This window comes from Equus przewalskii, chromosome 14 (assembly GCF_037783145.1).
Source record: "Equus przewalskii isolate Varuska chromosome 14, EquPr2, whole genome shotgun sequence".
Taxonomy (NCBI): domain Eukaryota; kingdom Metazoa; phylum Chordata; class Mammalia; order Perissodactyla; family Equidae; genus Equus; species Equus przewalskii.
Window position 1 is genome coordinate 89968570 of NC_091844.1, and position 18793 is coordinate 89987362.

Consider the following 18793-nt stretch of genomic DNA (forward strand, 5'->3'; position numbering starts at 1 on the left):
GCCACAGCTGTGAGAGCACCGGACCTTAACCCCTAGACCACCAGGCTGGCTACATTCTATTAGGGGTTAGTATTCCAGATTTGTCTATGATGCTGCCAAAACAGCTAATACATTTTCTGTTTCTATAGTAAACATATTGTTGACATATGTGGAAAAAGATGTTTCTTTATAGTTCAACTTCCTAACAACAGTGAGTATAAATACAAAAATAATAGATTCTTACACTTGATAAATACTTTTAATCTTGTGACACAGAATGCAAACTATAACCACTCAGAATATGATTCGAAAAGTTAATAAACAATAATATGATTTAAGAATTCAGTGCATGAATTCAAACCAATATTAAGCTAAAATCCCTGTGTCTTATCTAAAATTTTAATGCGACTTATATTTTGTAGAAAGTGGTAAGGATAATTTCATTTTAATTTTCTTATTTCCTCATTATGCCATGTTAAGAAAAATGAAATAATTAACATTTTTATGGAGTAAATATTTAAAACAACTTGCATATTTAAACAAAATTAAAAATAAATTTTCATAGACATGCCAACCACTTTCTGAAATGACACTGTCCTATGCACTGTCTCAAGGTGGGGCAGCCTTCAGGTCTGCGCACCTGTGCTCCCTAGTGCTCTCGATGACAGCCAGCTGGGGCTCGAGGTAGATGGTTCCTGTCTCCATCTGTTACTTAAGAAATCAGTGACAGCTTTCAATCTTACATCTGGTGAAAGACTGCCTAGGTCAAGAAGCCAGATGAAATTGTACAAAAATCAGATTTCCACAAACAGGATTCCTAGTGATGGAAAAAGAGATGCAGGCGTTGATTCTGTGGAGAGTGGAGCCTGAGCCGCACAGTCAAGGCTACTCTGGTTTGAGTGTTGAACACTAGTAATCTAACGCCTTCAAAGCTGTGACGTGTCTTGTCAGGCTGTCCGAGATAGACAGAGCTCTTTAAAGTAACCCAAGTTTCCCAGTGGCCCATGAACTTGTAAGTTGCTTATGGTTGAGCGTGAAGATTTAGGAACCACAGCAGCATGATAAGATGTTAATGTTATCGTGGACAGTTTTATTAGTAGTAGACGAGACAATTTCATTTCATGTGTCCTTTGACACATTTAACATCTCTAGGTCTCTGTTTTTCCCTCATAAGATGGACTAGAATGACCTCACCTGATAATTGTGAGAATTTTATGCTGCACCACAGGAAACCCTGTCCCGGGGGGCTGGGAGGTAGGAGGCCAGTACCAGCCTGTCCGGGTGGCGTCAGAACCTGAAAACCACTCAGCACAGCCGACTCCTTGAATGTCTCGTGGATTTGAGACCAAGTACACAGATTATTTAAAAATTTCTAATTGACTTTTTCCATTTTTGTCCCATTGGGACATATGGATACACTTTTGTTGTTTATAACACTAGCATTAACACTGCTGTAAATCATAAGATGTGCTCAATTCCCATCGTTAAAAAATGTTTTATTTTAGTCGGGTTGTTTGTTTTCTTGCCATTGAGTTTTAAGATAAGAAACATCTCATTTTCTCAAGCAAATTTAGCAGATCCTTGCTGTTTCTAACATGAACACGGATTCAACGGGTGACTATTGCCTTCCACACTCACTATTGCATGAGTGCAATGATTCCTACAATTTAAATAGGATTAATTTTAAACGTATGTTCTAACGTAAGTGTTACAGCCTTATCTTCTGAATAGCAGCGATTACAACCCACTGCACAAGTCTGTTTGGGGAGCACATGAAGCGGGTGAAGGACCTTACTCTGCGCCACGTGATCTGGCACGTAAACAGCGGGCCTCTCACCTTCCAGCAGGACTGCAGGAGCCTTCACTCCGTGCCCTCACAGCCCTTCCCTCTGGGTCCACGTTAGACCACACGCTCTTTACGTGTCCTCTACTCTACATGTGCAGGATGGCAGAGCACGCCTGTACCCTAGCTCTTGAAAGAACGCGTATGTGACTCTCCATCTGCTCCCTACCTGCATCCTCACAAGCAGTTATGTGGCTACAGCAGGGAAGATGTGCCTATTGCATTTACCAGCCTGGCTGAGCAGCAGACCTTTCTTTCAACGATTACCATAAAAGTGTGGAGCCAGAATTTCTAGATAACACAGGAAATTGTTTAAATTCTAAATTATCGCAAACTTTAAGTCAGCAGAAAGCACAAAAATCTGCTTTGATACTATATTTATTACTGAAGATCTAACCCAGAATCTTTTCATACTGCTGAGTTAGAGACGGCAGGTGGGGATAGGAAACAACCACAGCGCAGAAGAAAACACTAGGGATGGAGACAGGATGCCCTTGGCAAGTCTCCAGCCACGTGGCAAGGTCCCTCAAACTTGTAAAACCAGTGTTTCCTCTGGGGGAATCTCCTAATAATGAAGCCTTCAGCTCTGGGTCTGATCAGACTCACATGCCGTGGGAGGGGAGTTACAGCAGTGCTTTGCCCGCGGGGAGGACAAACCTCACTGGGTTTCCCTGTATTTTTTGAATCAGGTATTCAAATGCTGCCAAGTCTCCCCCGTCTTCCTCTTTCTTTTCATGAACTGCTTATGCATATCCTGCAATTTAGATTTCACAGCGGGGGAGTGATGAACTGGAGCCTGATATGTAGGAACGTACCTTAAGACAGGGCTATGATAGCCACCCACATGTACGTAAATATAGACAGACAGATGAGAAATGATAGATCGATCGATCGATCGATCGACTGATCAGGGTGAGTAGAAAGTAGAAGTTGTAAGTTCCAGGGGAAATGGAGACCTGGGGTCCTTCTCCAGCAGAGGAGCAGCAAGCATCCTTTCAGAGAGGAGCACTCACTGAGGGACGCACTGACGTCTACTTCCCACTCAGCATAAGAGCAGCTCCACTTCTCTGGAGCCCCAGGTACTGGTGTGGAGTTCAAGAACAAGCCTCTGGAAGCCGTGGACCCAGCACCCTGCTTTCTGCACCCTCTCCTTTGACTCTGCTGTCTTCCTCTTCCAGGGTTAGGCAATTTGTTGTCATGTTTGTCTTCCCAAATCCGGGTAAATATGGTGCTGGGCACAGCGTTCAACAGGAATTATACATCGAGGAGCGAACGAGGAGCTCCTTTTCTGCCCACGATGGTGATGTACCAATTGTTAATAATCTGAAATGTCTATAAATTGGATGTCAACTTAATTAAACTCCATATGTAATTTAATTCTGTTCAGATTAATTAGTCAAGAAATAAGTTATAGCTTAGCTATTATTGGAAACATTGGCTGCTTTATGAATCTTTTTTAGGTATATGCAGTTCATAAATAATTTTAAGAGAAGCTAATTTTATCTTTTACATTATGAATTTTGTAATGGCTTATTACATGTTCCAAGAAATGTATATTATAATTTTATGAACACCTACCTGATTGTGCCACCATAATTAAATCAAGAGGACATAACCATTGTAATAAAGGAGCATATTTTCATTTATCTTTTTTGATGCTATTTCTATAGGAAAGTTCTTTCTCTTTTTTTTCCCCACCTGGATGAGTCGCGATAACTATTTAAGCATCCTTCAGATGGTAACCGCACAGCTGTCTTTTCCTTTACACGGAAAAGGCCAGAATTACCTGAGTTATTTAGGTTTCCTTTGGATTTAGAAATGAAGGCATCCATAGTTGCCTTTAATTTAGGTTTTCTGGATGAGGTTTACTTTGGAAATGTGCAGGCTTGCCTGCTATTTTAGCAGGGTGAGCGTGTGTTCTGGCTTGCCTGGGACAATTCTAAATTTATGCCTGTTGTCTTAGCATCGTTTTTAGGTTGGTCTCCATCCCAGAAAGAAGTGCCCCAGTTGAGATGACAAATTACATGGTGATGTTTGTTACCAGGTAAGACTCTAAAAATCCACCCTCCAGGCCTTTTTATTACCTTTCTAACTCTGGTTTTTTGTTGTTGTTGGCCAATTTCAGTGGTTGTCAAATGTTTTTATTTTTTTCATATTTGTCCAAATAATATTTCTTTGCTACATACCAAAATCAAGAATTAATTGTTCAGAATGAGCAAAAAAATTCCTTCCTGTTTTTAAAGGGCTCAAACATCATAACTCCTATAACACATACAAAACGTTCAGTTTTGGAGAAAACATAAAGTAATCCTCTACCAAAAACACGTCTGGATATGGCTGGGGTGAGTTCTCCAATAATCCCACATAGTGAGCTCGTCTCTAACATTTCTCTCTGAATAAACTAATTCAAGGTCCCAAGTAAATTCAAAGTAACCACAGAAATTTTGAGATTAAAAAAAAGACTTTAGATGACCTGTTACAGCTTTCTTATTTTATGGATGCAGAAACTGGGGCTCAGAGGTTAACCTGTTCAAACTGCAGCACCAGAGAAGGGGTTAGCTGGAATTAGAATCCAGGTTTTAGTCAAGTAAGGCCACCAAGACTGACTCCACACAAACAAGGTTTACTGTGTGATAAGATTTCATAAGACAGAACACAAGCAAGATGACCCCACGGCCGCGGAGGTCTTTGAACCATAATTCATTAATGTTCCCTGAACTGGGAACTTTGCTCCTCAATTTTACGTTTCTCTGAACCTTATATCATGTACTCTCTTGTGACACAAGGATAAAGAGGAGTTAAGTTTCAAAGAGAAACAAAGCAAATTCGATTTCCCAACACGCCAGGTAACTGAAGTACAGCCATGCGAACCCAAGGGTCCCCCCAAATCCATTAGGGTCAAGTCCTGCGCAGGCCTCAGGTCACAGGCCTGCTCTCCATGTGGTGGGCGCTCACATGGCATTGCAGGTCACTGACCACGAGCCACCTGTCTGCCTCGTCACAGTCACAGAGAGAACCATCTCCCCACCAAGGATGGCACCAGAGCTGCCGCAAGGAGGGCCAGCTGGAGCCACTGCCTCCTGTGGTCTCAGAAGTGTCTCCATTTACCATCCAAAGACTCTCACGGGCCATTTTGTTAATTTGATTTCGCCAACAGAAACCCAATTTCAAAATGGAAAATTCCTCTGGACACAAGAGCACCGATCTGGTCCACTCTCCCACCAGCCTTGGAAAATAAATCCAGAGAAGACATGGTTTGGTATGAATGTGGAGACGGGTGTCCTCGGTGGAAAAGTCTATGAGAAACCTCTGTTTTAGAAACACAAAACACAGCAGGAAAACAAGATTTTGCGTATAAGAATATGAAATGAATCCTATGTTAATTAAGACATTCATGGAAATATTACTCATTAAATAGCTAACCACCCTCATTTAACTACGTGAAACAAAAATAGTTGATCGTAGATTTAGAAAAATATTACATGAAACAAAACTTACATTTAGAGCAACTTTTCTTAGAGTTTCTTTTCTAATTTAAAAATGTCACCTACAGGGGTTTAATTTAAACATGGCCCTAATTTCCTATCTTTTACAACAAACATTTGATTAGTAGAGACTTGTCTTCAGTTTGAATTGAAGTTCTATCAGTAAGCACTATTTAAAGAGTGTTTATAAGCACTATTTAAAGCAAACAACACATTGTTTTCGGTGTTTTTAACTTGAGGCTACAATGCTTACTTCCTCAAACCTATGAAAGCACAATGAGCTATAAGTAAACACATTTGCTGACATTATAGCTTAAACCGTGAGTTTATCAGAAAGGAGACGGAAGAAGTATGTAGTGGCTTCAAAGTCTATCTGATACTCAAACTGCTGATAATGAATAGCTCATGATTCCTAAGTTCTTACAGACCTAGTCGATGAGCAGTCCTTGAGGTAGGGAGTCAGAGTATTAAAAGCTGGTCTTTGCTTTGAGGAGTGAGCTGAGGAGTCCCAAAGAGGCGGCTGTTGCCGTGACTGTGGGTCAGCGTAAGAACGCTGCCTCGAGGTGCACACACTGCCTGTGTCGGGGTGAGGGGTCCCCGCCCCCTGCAATAATATCTGCTGGGTCAGGGCCCTCTCAAGAGCAAAGCTCCCAAAGGAGGAATTTGTCTAAGAAAATTACATGATGCTTAAGATTCCAAATTACAGGGCCGCTCTGGGGCCGAGTGGTTAAGTTTGCAGGTTCTGCTTGGGCGGCCCAGGGTTTCATAGGTTTGGATCCCGGGTGCGGACATGGCACAACCAGAAGGACGCACAACTAGAACATACCACTATGTCCTGGGGGCTTTGGGAGGAAGAAGAAGAAGAAGAAAAAGAAGAGTTTGGCCACAGATGTCAGCTCAGGTGCCAGTCTTTAAAAAACAAAAAAGATGCCAAATTACCTAGGTGCATCTCCTTCTTAAAATCACTTTCAGCTTAAAAAATCATCTCTGCATTATTGTTTGATCATGTTTCCTTATAAAACATAACTGCCGATAGGTAACTCATCTATAACGTGGCACGCCCGGGAGAACAGAACAACCCTTCTTATATTATTTCCACGACAAATGGGCAGTTTTACGGAGTTAACATTGAGGGCGAGGACCCCCGACTTCAGCCTGGTGTGCCAAAGTTTCCCCACCAAAATTTCCAAATCAAATTCCAAAAACAGAAAGAGGTTACTTTTTGGGATTTGTTATCTGGTCAACATGAAAAACAGGAATCCTACCTGGTCACAAGGAGAACAGCATTTATTTGCCATTTTCATCTGCAAAGAGAAGGAAGCAGGAGTCATTATGACAAGCACACTAAAGCCATAATTTTCCAACCTAACTGATAACTGAAGTCAACTAGCCACAGGGAGTGTCTTTGGGAATAAATTTATTTTATGATTCATTTCTCACCTGAAAATCAAACCAGAGTAAATACAAATATAATGGAATAAACAATGTTATTTAAATTATTATGTTTCAAATACCAGCATTTTGTGTAGGTGAAGCTATGGGACAGTAGATGCTTAAATTTCAACATCTGAAAAAATGAGGAAAATGATTTCTGAATCTTAGGTAATTACAGTTTTCCCAATTGTTCCTTTGTTTAATTCTCCCATAAATCTTGCAAAGTAGATATTATTTTCCAAAATTCTACCAGTGAGGAAGTGGCGGTCCAGAATAATATGCCCAAGTCTACAGACTTAGAAAGTCACTTCGAACCCACGTTTCTGGTTCTAGGGTGTCTGAGCATCTTCTCTCTGTTCTGCCTCCTAGCTAGGATGTGAGGACCCTCTAGAAATGAGGGCTCTCATTGTCACACGCATTTCTGCAAATACCAATCTACCATCATTTGTTCATTTGTTTTTTCCTTTTCATTTTGTCCATCCAGATACTTTTGGAATTCAAAATGTCAAGTTTGAAAACTAAGATCTGAGAGAGGTTCTGGTACTTCCTTATGTAAGTGAAGGAAGAAAGCAAGCCTCTGAGGGCTGTAGAATAGAAATCTAACCTAGTGCCGCTTTCCCGAATATTTTAATGTGCACAGTCAACCTCTGTTTAGCAGCCTCCAGGACAAGGAACAAGGTAGGTCCATGGAAGAAGACAGCCAGGTGGGTCAGGAGTGGTGGCTGACTGCACAGTGTGAGCCCCAAGGCCCAGGGTTCTCCTGTCACCAGCTGGCCGGTGGGGGGATTGAGAGGCAAATGCAGTCAAGGGGCAAGTCAACTGGAGGGAATGAGAACCAGAAAATTGGTCAAAGGCCACCTGTGGCCAAGGGTGGGTCCGCCTCTGACCTCCCACAGCTGTGGCCATCAAGTCAGTGCCACAGACAGTGGTTGCTTTAAGGAACTTATTACTTTACTGATTTTTCACTCACACGCCATCTCTTTTTATTCCTTTTTAAAAATTATTTTCCTATTGACTTTGACTGTGAAACAGATCACTCAAGGAGACAGAGGACTTTTTCTTTCCTGGATGCCTGCAGTGAAAACTTGAAAAGTAATACTTTTGGTTAGATATGCCTCTTTATAAGTTTTCATTATGTTTCAGAGAATTACATCTTTAACCCAATTAGGATCCCCAAATAAAAATGCCACATTACATTGATGCATTTGGATAAAGTACATATACTCGCATATGTACAAATATTTCTGTGTTTGTGCATGGAAAGGAAGAGAGAGAGGGAAGGACAAGGAGAGAGATTGAGAGAGAGAGAGAGAGGGAGGGAGAGAAAGACGGAGGGAGAGAGAACCAGCTATAAGTTTTCCAAATGTTTGATTTAGCCCATAGTCTTATATTAGGAAACATTTAGATGACTTAATTTTTAACTCTTTTTAGTCACAGATTTGGTATGTTGATAATAAAAGTACATATTCCTCTGTGTAATATTATAACCAACCATTTAGTGTCAATCATAAATAACAAAAGATCCTAATCATTTTCGTGGACTAGAAGGTGAGAGCAGGAAGCCGCGCAGGTCTCTGTGCTCACGTTTTGCAGCGTCAGGTCGCTGATGTTCGCTGACACTGCTCTCAGCCAGTCGGCGCTCTCCTGGGCTGTGTAAAACTGAAGGACCCCCGTGCTGACCCCGTCCAGGGCCAGCACCTCGAATGCACTGGACCTGCAGGAAGAGGAGAGAGCGATGCTGTGCAAGGAGGCCCTCACACGCGTTTCCTCACAACAGGGAGGGCGGAGGGGCAAGCGGGTCCTCAGGCCTCATGCCCACAGCCCCCCAGTAAGCGCCTCAGCCCCGCTGTGCTCGAGTTGACCTGTCGGTCACTACAGGGAAGCCCAACAGACAGTTGTTACATAACTAACCTGATTCAGTAGGTTTACTGAAATCAAGCTCAAAACTTTGAAATCCCTAAGAGTTATTTCTAATTCAATAAAAATATGAAACGCAAATTTATATAGGAAATAACTCACTTTTGTAGAAATTTTGGAGTTCTTGTTTTATGGGGTCCTTAGTAATAATACTTTCGAAGACCATTTATTGTGATATTTAAAGCTCTGGACACAATGATGATGGGCAAGTCAAGCGCCATCATTACTCAGCACAGATGATGTTTTATGACCACACATTGAGTTCTGATTTATAATAAAGCTTTTGAAAAGGTTGGTTCTCCTTCTTTTCTTCCATGAAAACCACCTTGCCACAAATCCTACCATGGCAAATTATTCATGACAGCAAAATAATTGTTTCTAATGTAGAAGTTCTTCCCTATCTTGCAAAGACATTTTCAAAGATAATTTACGTATAACTATTGTTATGGATTGAATTGTCACCCAAATTAGTATGTTGAAGGCCTAATCCCCAGTGTGGATGTGTTTTGAGATGGAGCCGCTGATAAATAAATGGCAAGCAATAGGATATATTGTAGATATCAGGAAGCCATTTAATGTAAAATTAATTCAGACTGACTTTGTTTTTCCAAAGGGCCTGGTGTGGCCGTTGAGCATGCATTGTATCTCTGCTTTAAGCATTTGCTATTTCCCAAAGACAAGAACAACACCCTTTAAGATAAAGAAAGATGTAACTTCCCCTACATGGGCACATCCTTAAGGATAAGCATCTCTCCCCAGACTAGGGATTGACAGCTGACCTGCTGTGACCACCCAGCTGGAGACCACAGACCTGCCACCTTCTGTGTCCATCAATCGCTTTGTGAATCACTGTGCTGGCGAAGCGATCTCAAGACTGTTGTAAAAGGGACATTCCAATCACATGATATGCGTTCTTTGACGATATATAGCCACTGTGTACACCCCACTTTGGAGTACTCCCTTCCTTTGGGAAAGGACTCTCCCAGGCTATATGGTCCTCAGATCTGGCTCATAATAAACTCATCCTAATTTTGATTCTAGATTGGTTATGGATTATTTGTGTCGACACCTCTAAGGCAAGAATTAAGATTAGGTGAGGACAGAGGGGTGAGGCCTTGATCCAACAGGTCTAGCTCCATATAAGAAGAGAAACCAGAGACCTCTCTCCACAACGTGAGGACACAATTAGAAGGTGGCCATTGGCAAGCCAGGAAAAGAGCTCTCGCCAGAAACCGGACTTCCGGCCTCCAGAACTGTGAGAAGATAAGTTTCTGTTGTTTAAGCTGCCCGGTCTGTGGTATTTTCCGATGGCAGCCCAAGCTGACTTAGACAACTCTTAGAAACGAGGAATGTCATTTACACTTCTGTTCATTCTTTCTTAAGAAAACAGTGCACATTAATCCATGCAGCCTATACCTTCATGTCCTTAAGCAGATAAACGAAAGGACAAAAAAATGATACAATAAATCAAACACACTTTTTTAAAAACAAGGTCTGCACTAAATTATGTTTTCATAATCTTTCCGATGTGAATTTAATCAGGCTTTTGTTAAGCAGGGAGAAGGACGGAAGAGAAGAAGGAACTGGAGACATTATAAAGCGGTTCTGCCTGTTCTTGAGCTGAATCTACCAGACAAGATTTCCTTTAAGGAAACAACCCTCCTCTCTTCACAAGCAGATTTCCCTGAAGAGGCAGCATTCCCACCTTGATTAGCATTGCTCAAATCAGAACTTAAGGTTCATCTACAGACAAGTGTGTCATTGCCCCCATCCCTGCTCCTGAGTCCTGGCTCACAGACTTCACCTGGGGGGGGACAGGCCATAAAACCTACAGCTCCTGATCTAGTTCCAAAAGGCTGTAGAGCATGGAGAAGTTCAGGATTAGTGGCACACTCAAACACTGTAGGGGCTGTGATGAAAGGCAACTGGAAGGAGGTCCACAGATTGGATGAATGCAGCCTAAACTGTTAGCTGGCTACTTTTCTGGAGAACACCTGGGACTGAGGTAGCAGAAGGACCTCTCCTGGCATCAGAACAAATCTCAAACACTGACTCCAGGAACTACTCCTTCAAGGAAACCCGGATTTGACTGGATTATTCTGTAGAGCCATTTATGACACAAAGCATTGTTGAAAACAACAGACCAATCAGCTGGAAATCAGTGAAGTTGAGCAGCTGGCTGCTCAGGGATGGAGACAAAGGGACCCCATCAAATGCCACCATCATCCCAGGGTGGCTGTGGGCAGACCCCGACTGCACCTCCATGAGCCCACCATCAGAGGCTTGACACTCCTGTGGGGGAGGGTTTGGGAGAGACTTTGCTAAAATAATCCACCCAGTCAGTTAACAACAAAAATAATGATAACAAGCCCAGGTTGGGGTGCGGGTTAGCACCAGTACCCCGAGTTGCTAGAGACACGAGAGTATGATGTATACACTGGGTCTGTGAAGTGCCCAGAGGTCACATTAAGCAGAAAGTTATACATATGTTCAAGGAACTAAAGGAAACCACGTTTAAAGAAACAAAGGTATGTGACAATGTCACATGAAGTTGAGAATACCAATAAACAGAGAGAAACTACAAGAAAGACCCCAATAGATACACTGGAGTTAAAAAGTATAATAACTGAAAGGAAAAATTTGCTAGAGAGGCTCAGTAGTAGATTCCAACCAACAGAAGAATTAGCGAACTCGAAGATAGACTGACAGAGTTCACGCAACCCAAAGAACAGAAAAAGAATGAAGGAAAATCATGCAAGCCTCTGAGAAATGTGAGGTTCTGTCAAGTGCAACAACATAGGCAAAATGGGAGAACCAGAAGGAGAGGAGAGAGAAAGGAGCAGAAAAAATATTCTAAGTAATAATGGCTGAAAACTTCCCCAATTTATTGAAAAATACTAACCTACAAATCCAGGAAGCTCCAATAACTCCAAACAGGATAAACACAAGTAGATCCACAAATAACTTATAATGTTAACAATGTTGAAAATAAAAGACAAGGGAGAAATCTTACAGCAGCAAGAGAAAAATAACTTGTCACTTACAAGGGATCCCCCAAGCCAGCTGACTTCTCAGCAGACACAGAGGAGGCCAGAAGACAGCAGGACAATAGGTGCAAAGCAAAAACCTGTCAACCCGGTAAAAATATAGAAACCAACACAGCTCTAGCCACCAAAGCTGTCTTTCAAAAATGAAGGTGAGATAAAGACATTCCCACGTAAACAAAAGTGAGGAAATTTGTTGCTAGTAAAACCTCCTTACAAGAAATGCTGACGGATTCTTTAGGCTGAAATCAGGTGACTCCTGACAATAATTTGAATCCACGTGAAAAAGCAAAGATCACCAGAGAAAGCAATAATGTAATTATAAAAGGCAAGATACACAGTTTTCTCCTTTCTGTTGTAAATAATGTGAAGAGTAATTGTATAAAATAATTTGTCTATGATGTATTGCGGGGCCTATAAAATGTAGAAATGTAATATATGAGCATATATGTAATTCATGTCTAATATATTTGCTAATAACAGCACAAGGAAGTAGGTGGGAGTAAGCCTGTAATGAGCTAAAGAATTGAAAACAAATAGTAAATTAATAATTAATTAGCTTGATTGTGGTAATGATTTCACAATGTATACATACATCAAAACATCACGTTGTGCATCTTAAACATATACAATTTTTATTTGCCAATCATACCTCAATAAAGCTGGAAAAAAAGACAATTTAAAGCCAAAAAATTATAACTTTGTTGGATTTGTGATATCAATAGATATAACACGCATAACAATAATAGTGGCAAGATAAGAGTAACATTTCTGTATATTACTGGAATTAAACCAGTATGAATCTCAAGCTGATTCCGATAAGTTAAGATGTATGTGCTGAGTCCTACAGCAACCACTAAAATATTAATATATATATATAAGTATATATATATATAAAAAGAAAAAATCATTAAAGAAATTTAAATGCTTATTAGAAAATATTCATATAAGAGAAAGCAGGAAAAGAGAAACAGAGAAACAAAAAAGACATGGGACCTATAGAAAATAAAAAGCAAAATGGCACATATAGACCCAACTATAACAAAAATAACATATATTTTACTGGTTAAACAATCCAATCAAAAAGTAGAGACTTTTAGACCAAATAGAAAAAATAAGATCCAACTATATTTTCATCTTCAAGAGACATACTTTAGATTTAAAGATACAAATAGATTAAAAATAAAAGATGGAAAAAAGATCTATCATACAAACAGAGCAAACACAGGAAAGCTGGAGTGCTTGTACTAATATCATAGAAAACAGAATTTAAAACTAAAATTTTACTAGAAATGAAGAGGAACAGTTTAAAAACATAAATAGTTAACCAATCAGGAAGATACAACTATTATAAAAATATATGCACCTAAAAACAGAACATCAAAACACATGGAGCAAAAAACAGTGATAAAAGGAGAAATAGAAAATTCAACAATAATAGTGAAGGCTTCAATGCCCCACTTTTCATAATGGCTAGAAAAACTAGGCAGAAGATCAACCAGAAAATAGAAGATTTGAACAACACTAAAAACCAACTAGATCCCGCAACATGTATGGAACCCTCCACGCAATAACAACAGAACATACATTATTTTCAAGTGCAGACAGAACATTCTCTAGAATAGACCATATGCTAGGCCATAAAAAAAAAACCCTCAGGGCCAGCCCAGTGGGGTAGTGGTTAAGTTCATGCACTCCACATTTGTGGTCCAGGGTTTGAGGTTTCAGATTCTGAGCATGGACTTACACACCACTACTCAAACCAGACTGTGGCAGCATTCCCCATACAAAACATAGGAAGATTGGCACAGATGTTAGCTCAGAGACAATCTTCCTCAAGCAAAAAGAGGAAAATTGGCAACAGATGTTAGCACAGGGCCAATCTTCCTCATCAAAAAAAACCAAAACCAAAAACAAAACTCAATATATTTAACAGGACATAAATAATGTGAAATATGTTCTCTGAACACAATAGAATAAAATTTGAAACCAATAGCAGAAAAAAAATTGGAAACAAAAATATATGGAAATTAAATAAGACATTCCTAAATAGCCAATGGATCAAAGTAGAAATGAAAAGTGAAATGAGAAACTAATTGAGATGAATGAACATGAACACATAACACCCCAAAACTTATGGAATGCAGCTAAAGCCATGCTTAGAGGCACATTTGTAGCTGTAAATGCCTCCATAATGAAAACAAAAGATTTCATCAATTATTTTCTATCTTGAGCCACTAGAAAATGAAGAGAAAACTAAACATAAAGCAAGCAGAAGGAAGGAAATAATAAAGATTAGAGCTGGGATTAATGAAACAAAGAACAGAAAAAATAGAGAAAATCTATGTAACCCAAATCTAGTTCTTTGAAAAGAACAGCAAAACTGACAAACTTTTAGCTACATTTACCAAGAAAGAAAGAAAAAAGATTCAAAATACTAGAATAAGAAACGAAAGAGGAGATATTACTATCAATATTATAGAAACAAAAAGGATTATAAAGTAATTCCATGAACAATTGTATGCCAATAAATGAGATAACTTAGATGAAATGGAAAAATCCTAGAAAGTTGCAAACTACCAAAAATACCTCAAGAAGAAATCTGAATAGCCAATATTTCAAGCAAAGATATTGAATTACTAACCAAAAAATTAACCATGAAGAGAGGCCATGGCCCAGATGGCTTGAGTGCTGCACTCTACCAAGATTCAAAGAGGAATTAATAACAATTATTCATAAACTCTGCTAAAAACAGAATAAAACATTTCCCAACTTATATTTGAGGCTAATACTAGCCTGAAACCCAAACCAAAAGACAACACAAGAAAACTACAGACCAGTATCTGTTTTAAACGTGGATGCAAAAATGTTCCGTGAAATATCAGAAAAATGAATCCAGCAACACGTATTAAGAATTATATGCCATAATGAACTGGATTATCCCAGGAATTCAAGGTTGGTTTGATATCTGAAAACCAACTAATGCTATGTATCATAGCAACAAAATAAAAACCCAGAAATCACACAATCATCTAAACAGACACAGAAAATGCACTTGACAAAGCCCAGCCCCCTTTCATGATAGAAAACACTCAACAACATGAGACTAGAAGGGTGTGTCCTCAGCCTAACAAACGGCTCCACACACGTCCAGGCACTTGGCCCAGGCAGCTGGTTCTACAAGGAAAGGGGATGGGTTTTGAGTCCCAGCACAACCACACTTTAGCTACATGAGATGAGCTAGACACCCAGCCTCTGAGATGTGTTTCCCTTGTCCACATGACGGCTTCAAAAAGCCAGCTGTGCCACAGAATGGAAATACTGTGAGAAACAAACGGGTAAGTAAGGTTTCTGCAAACCCACAGGTACTATGCAAACAGTTACTCAGTAAAGTTATTTGTCAAAAACGGCAATACAAATTAAATATTACATAAATAGAAGTGGTGAAAGCTGTTGACATTAATGCTGATGACAGATACTAACATATTACTTAAGTATAAAAAAATTCATATGTTTACTTATGGTTATGAAAGTGATACTAACTAGACTCAACCATACAAACTATTTCATGCATGTCTGAATGACAGATTGCCATTCTTATCTTCCAGATCGACTCTGGGGTTTCATTTTCTCAGCATGCCACGTGTACAGAGGTGAGGCTCCCCTGTGACATCCCTCCACCCTGCTCACAGGTACAACCTGGCCTCATGGCTCTGTGGTCCTAGCGTCTGCTCCAGCTTTTCAGGATTTCATCCATACAGTCAAGGTCATTGTCAGAGCTAAAAATGACAGGGTAGCCACTGCTCAGGACTCAGCACATTCTGTGATGGTCCCACGTCAGATTTTAGGAATCAGCAGTAAAAGCTACACCAAGAGAAGCCAGAGTGCTTGTGCCTCTGAGCCCCACAGGGAGAACCCAAGTAAGACCCAGATATGGAGATCAACAGGGGGTCGAGAACTGATGGTGCCAGGGCTGCTGGGAAGCCTACCTCCTTCCCAGGATTCCCGCAAGCCTTTAGAGAATTTTTGAATTTCAAAGTGAAAACTGGGAATACAGATTTATACTATAGGAAGTGACTCAATTCACAGTGACTCTCTACCTGGACAGTAAGGGGAGAAAGTAGCGATTGCACACAGGCATCTCTTGTCTCTATTTCACTTCAAGCCTGTGTGCTTTGGAAGCTGAGGGGGGCTGAGCGTTTATTTTAGCTCATGATGGAGAGTTATGAGCATTCACTAGACGAAGTGAGAGGAAAAATGTGTTATTTTTTTCTCAGAATTTGAAAAATGTTCAAATTTTCTTTCATATATTGCATTTCATGACTGTCTCTGTAGCATCAGTATTATTTTTTAGTTCAAGTCAGAGAAATATTTTCTTTCTACATTCCCCACCATGCAGGGGCATTTCTAAGTATTCCATATTAAGTATTAACAACGACAGCCAATTTAAATTCAGGCACCATTCTTCCTGTATCCGTGTGTTTATTAAGAAGTCATTATTACTGGAGAATTCAGGGCACAAATAAAGTGTTCACTTGAGACAAAGTTCAGCAGGTCCAGAAGAGAAAGATATCTTCTCCTTTGTGGTGCCTAGAAAAACAACTTGTCATCCTCCTTCTGCCACCTCCTGTCATCTTCACGAGACCAGGTCTCACTCCTCCTGGCCCTTCGCCCTTCATGGAGCAGGGACTTCAGAGCTGTGAGAGGCGGAGGGCCCCACGTGGGCCGTGCCACAGCCAGACGGCCGAGCACCTCAAAGGGATCCGTTTAAGGAGGAAGGGAGATAGAACAGAACCTCGTTCCTGACTTCTCATCAGGCTGCTACGTCTGTCTGTTTGCTGCCTGCATTTCCTGCTGGAGGAAAACTTCACGAAGGCGTGGATCCCCAGGGTTTGCTCATCTCCCCACCTCCAGCCTCTGCAACGGCACCTGCACGTAGTCAAGTGCAAGAGCACTTGCAGCGTGAATACACGCGTGAGAACACCCAGCACGAGGCAAAATGCCCGCTGTGGTTGACGCAGAATCCCTTGCCCCAGTCCCAGCCACACTCTGTGAGTTCCTCCTGCAGACACACGCACGGGCAGGGCCACCTGGCGGGTGGTGAGGCCGAATCAGATGAGGCAGCTAAGTGACGGCACTGCTCCTGGCACATGTGGAGCACGTTATTGTTATAATCATCCTCCTTCGCAGGGGCGTTCGACGAGTGAGGGCACCGACACCGCCGTGAGGGGTGTGTGCTCCTTTCAACACATCTGCCACCTGGCATGTTACCTTGTGTGCAAGAGGGAGGCATTCGTGGTATGTGAACTGCTCACACTCAGAAATAACCACCAACCAGAACAGCAGCGACAACAATGAGACCTAAAGGTTATTGTTTATCAAGGGCTTGCTCGGCACCTGGCACTCTTCTGAGTAATTTACGTGTTAAATTATTTCGCCTCACGGCAATCTTATGGAGCAGGTATTATCATCTCAGTTTCTCAGAGTGAAGGCAATGGCAGCAAGGGACTTTGTCACCTGCTCAGGTGGGCAGCCAACAAGGGTGAGGCTGGACTGCAGCACAGGTCAGTTCTCTCCAGACCCTGTGCCCTGACCAGTGAACATGCTACCCACAAAAATGAAATTATCCATATTTTAGTCCATAAAGCACGGGCAGCTGCATCCCGGGCTTCTGTCCTGCTTCTCGATTTTCCATGCCTGAACAAGCCCCCGACTTGACCTTGAGCACCCAAAGACGGAGTGCCAGTCACCAGGCAGGAAATGTGAGCACATCATACAGAGCCTGGCACCATCACATTCCACCCACACAGTCACATCTCCCACACAGTTGCCTGAATCTGCTCAGCGTCCGCATGAGCCTTTTCTTTGTAAACCTCCCATACATCCTCCCGCTCTAGAGGTGGATGGGCCGTGGCTCCCCTGGGAACTGCTGTGCTGCGCCTGACACGGTAGATGCCCAATTCCTGATCTGCAAATAAATGCGGCTTTTAAGAGCTATTTCATCATTGTAACAGAGATCTTGGTTTTTTTTGTTTTTTGTTTTTAAGAGCAAATGTAGACAGTTAAGTATATTAACTCAAAAGCAAAGACAAAACACACACAACCTCTTCTATTGATGATGAATAAGCTCTTTATAAAAAAAAATCCACATTTACTAAAAATGCACGTTAAGAATAGAATTTGAGGCATAAGCACAGGGATGAGGGACTCCAACCACCTCCCATGTCTCAGGCAGCAGCAGGCCCGGGATGAAGGCTCTGCAGTCGTTAAAGACGTCTGCACAGTGTGTGTAATGATCTGGACTGTTCTCAAATTCTTCATATTTGAACAAATAATCAAACATTTTCAAAGTTCACTCTACCTAACAACTGAAGTTACTTTAAACAAACTCAAGATATTACAAAGCGAGAGAAATATATTTACTGTCTGTAAAAATAAAACAAAACACATTCTAAACAATTCATAGATGGTTATTCACTGGCGCTTTTAAGGCTCAAAGTTTTGTTGTTACAACCATTCTGAATGACGGACCCTGAGACTTCATCCCACAGCCAAGTTCAGTGCAACAGACAGCACATCTCTCCCACACTTTCCTTTAGGCTGTGGTAGGTGTGTCCTCAGAACTTCTCACAGGTGTATCTGTGTCAGCGTGTGATGCCAGGAGGCATCAATCTGACCTTGAAGCTTTGGCTTCCATGAAGCAAACCTTTTAAATCCCCAGATATGTCTTTCAGCATTAACAATGGGTCATTTCTAACAGGAGCAACTGCTGAACCAGAACAAAACTTCACTGGTGCCACGAGGAAGGAAACGTCACATCCAGCTCCACTTCAGTATCTTCTTCTGATTTAACAACTATGAAAATCTGAATTACTGGGTGAATATGTGGATTTGCTGAAATGGTGCGCTCTACACTGGGGATGCTGAGGAACAGTTCCTTCCTTGAAAAACACACATTTTACCTGCACAGCCCTCTTTTCTCTAATGCTGATTACCCTTTATTTCTAAATTCAAATCCATATTCTAACTACCTAATTCATGTGGATTTCATCTGAGTGAATAACCTCCTAGATGTTCTTACAGCCAACTGA

The 18793-nt window shown here is 41.1% G+C and overlaps 1 protein-coding gene across 4 annotated transcripts in view; it reads right to left on the reverse strand.

Moving 5' to 3' along the window:
- SNTG2 (syntrophin gamma 2) overlaps positions 1-18793 on the reverse strand; it is a 321809-nt gene that overhangs the window by 89972 nt on the left and 213044 nt on the right. For all 4 annotated transcript variants that reach the window (XM_070571862.1, XM_070571860.1, XM_070571861.1 and 1 more), the window contains exons 10-11: positions 8326-8455; positions 6573-6611 (exon numbers count right to left, since the gene is read on the reverse strand). In XM_070571862.1, the coding sequence (XP_070427963.1) occupies positions 6573-6611; positions 8326-8455 (169 nt within the window). The remainder of the gene's footprint in view (positions 1-6572; positions 6612-8325; positions 8456-18793) is intronic.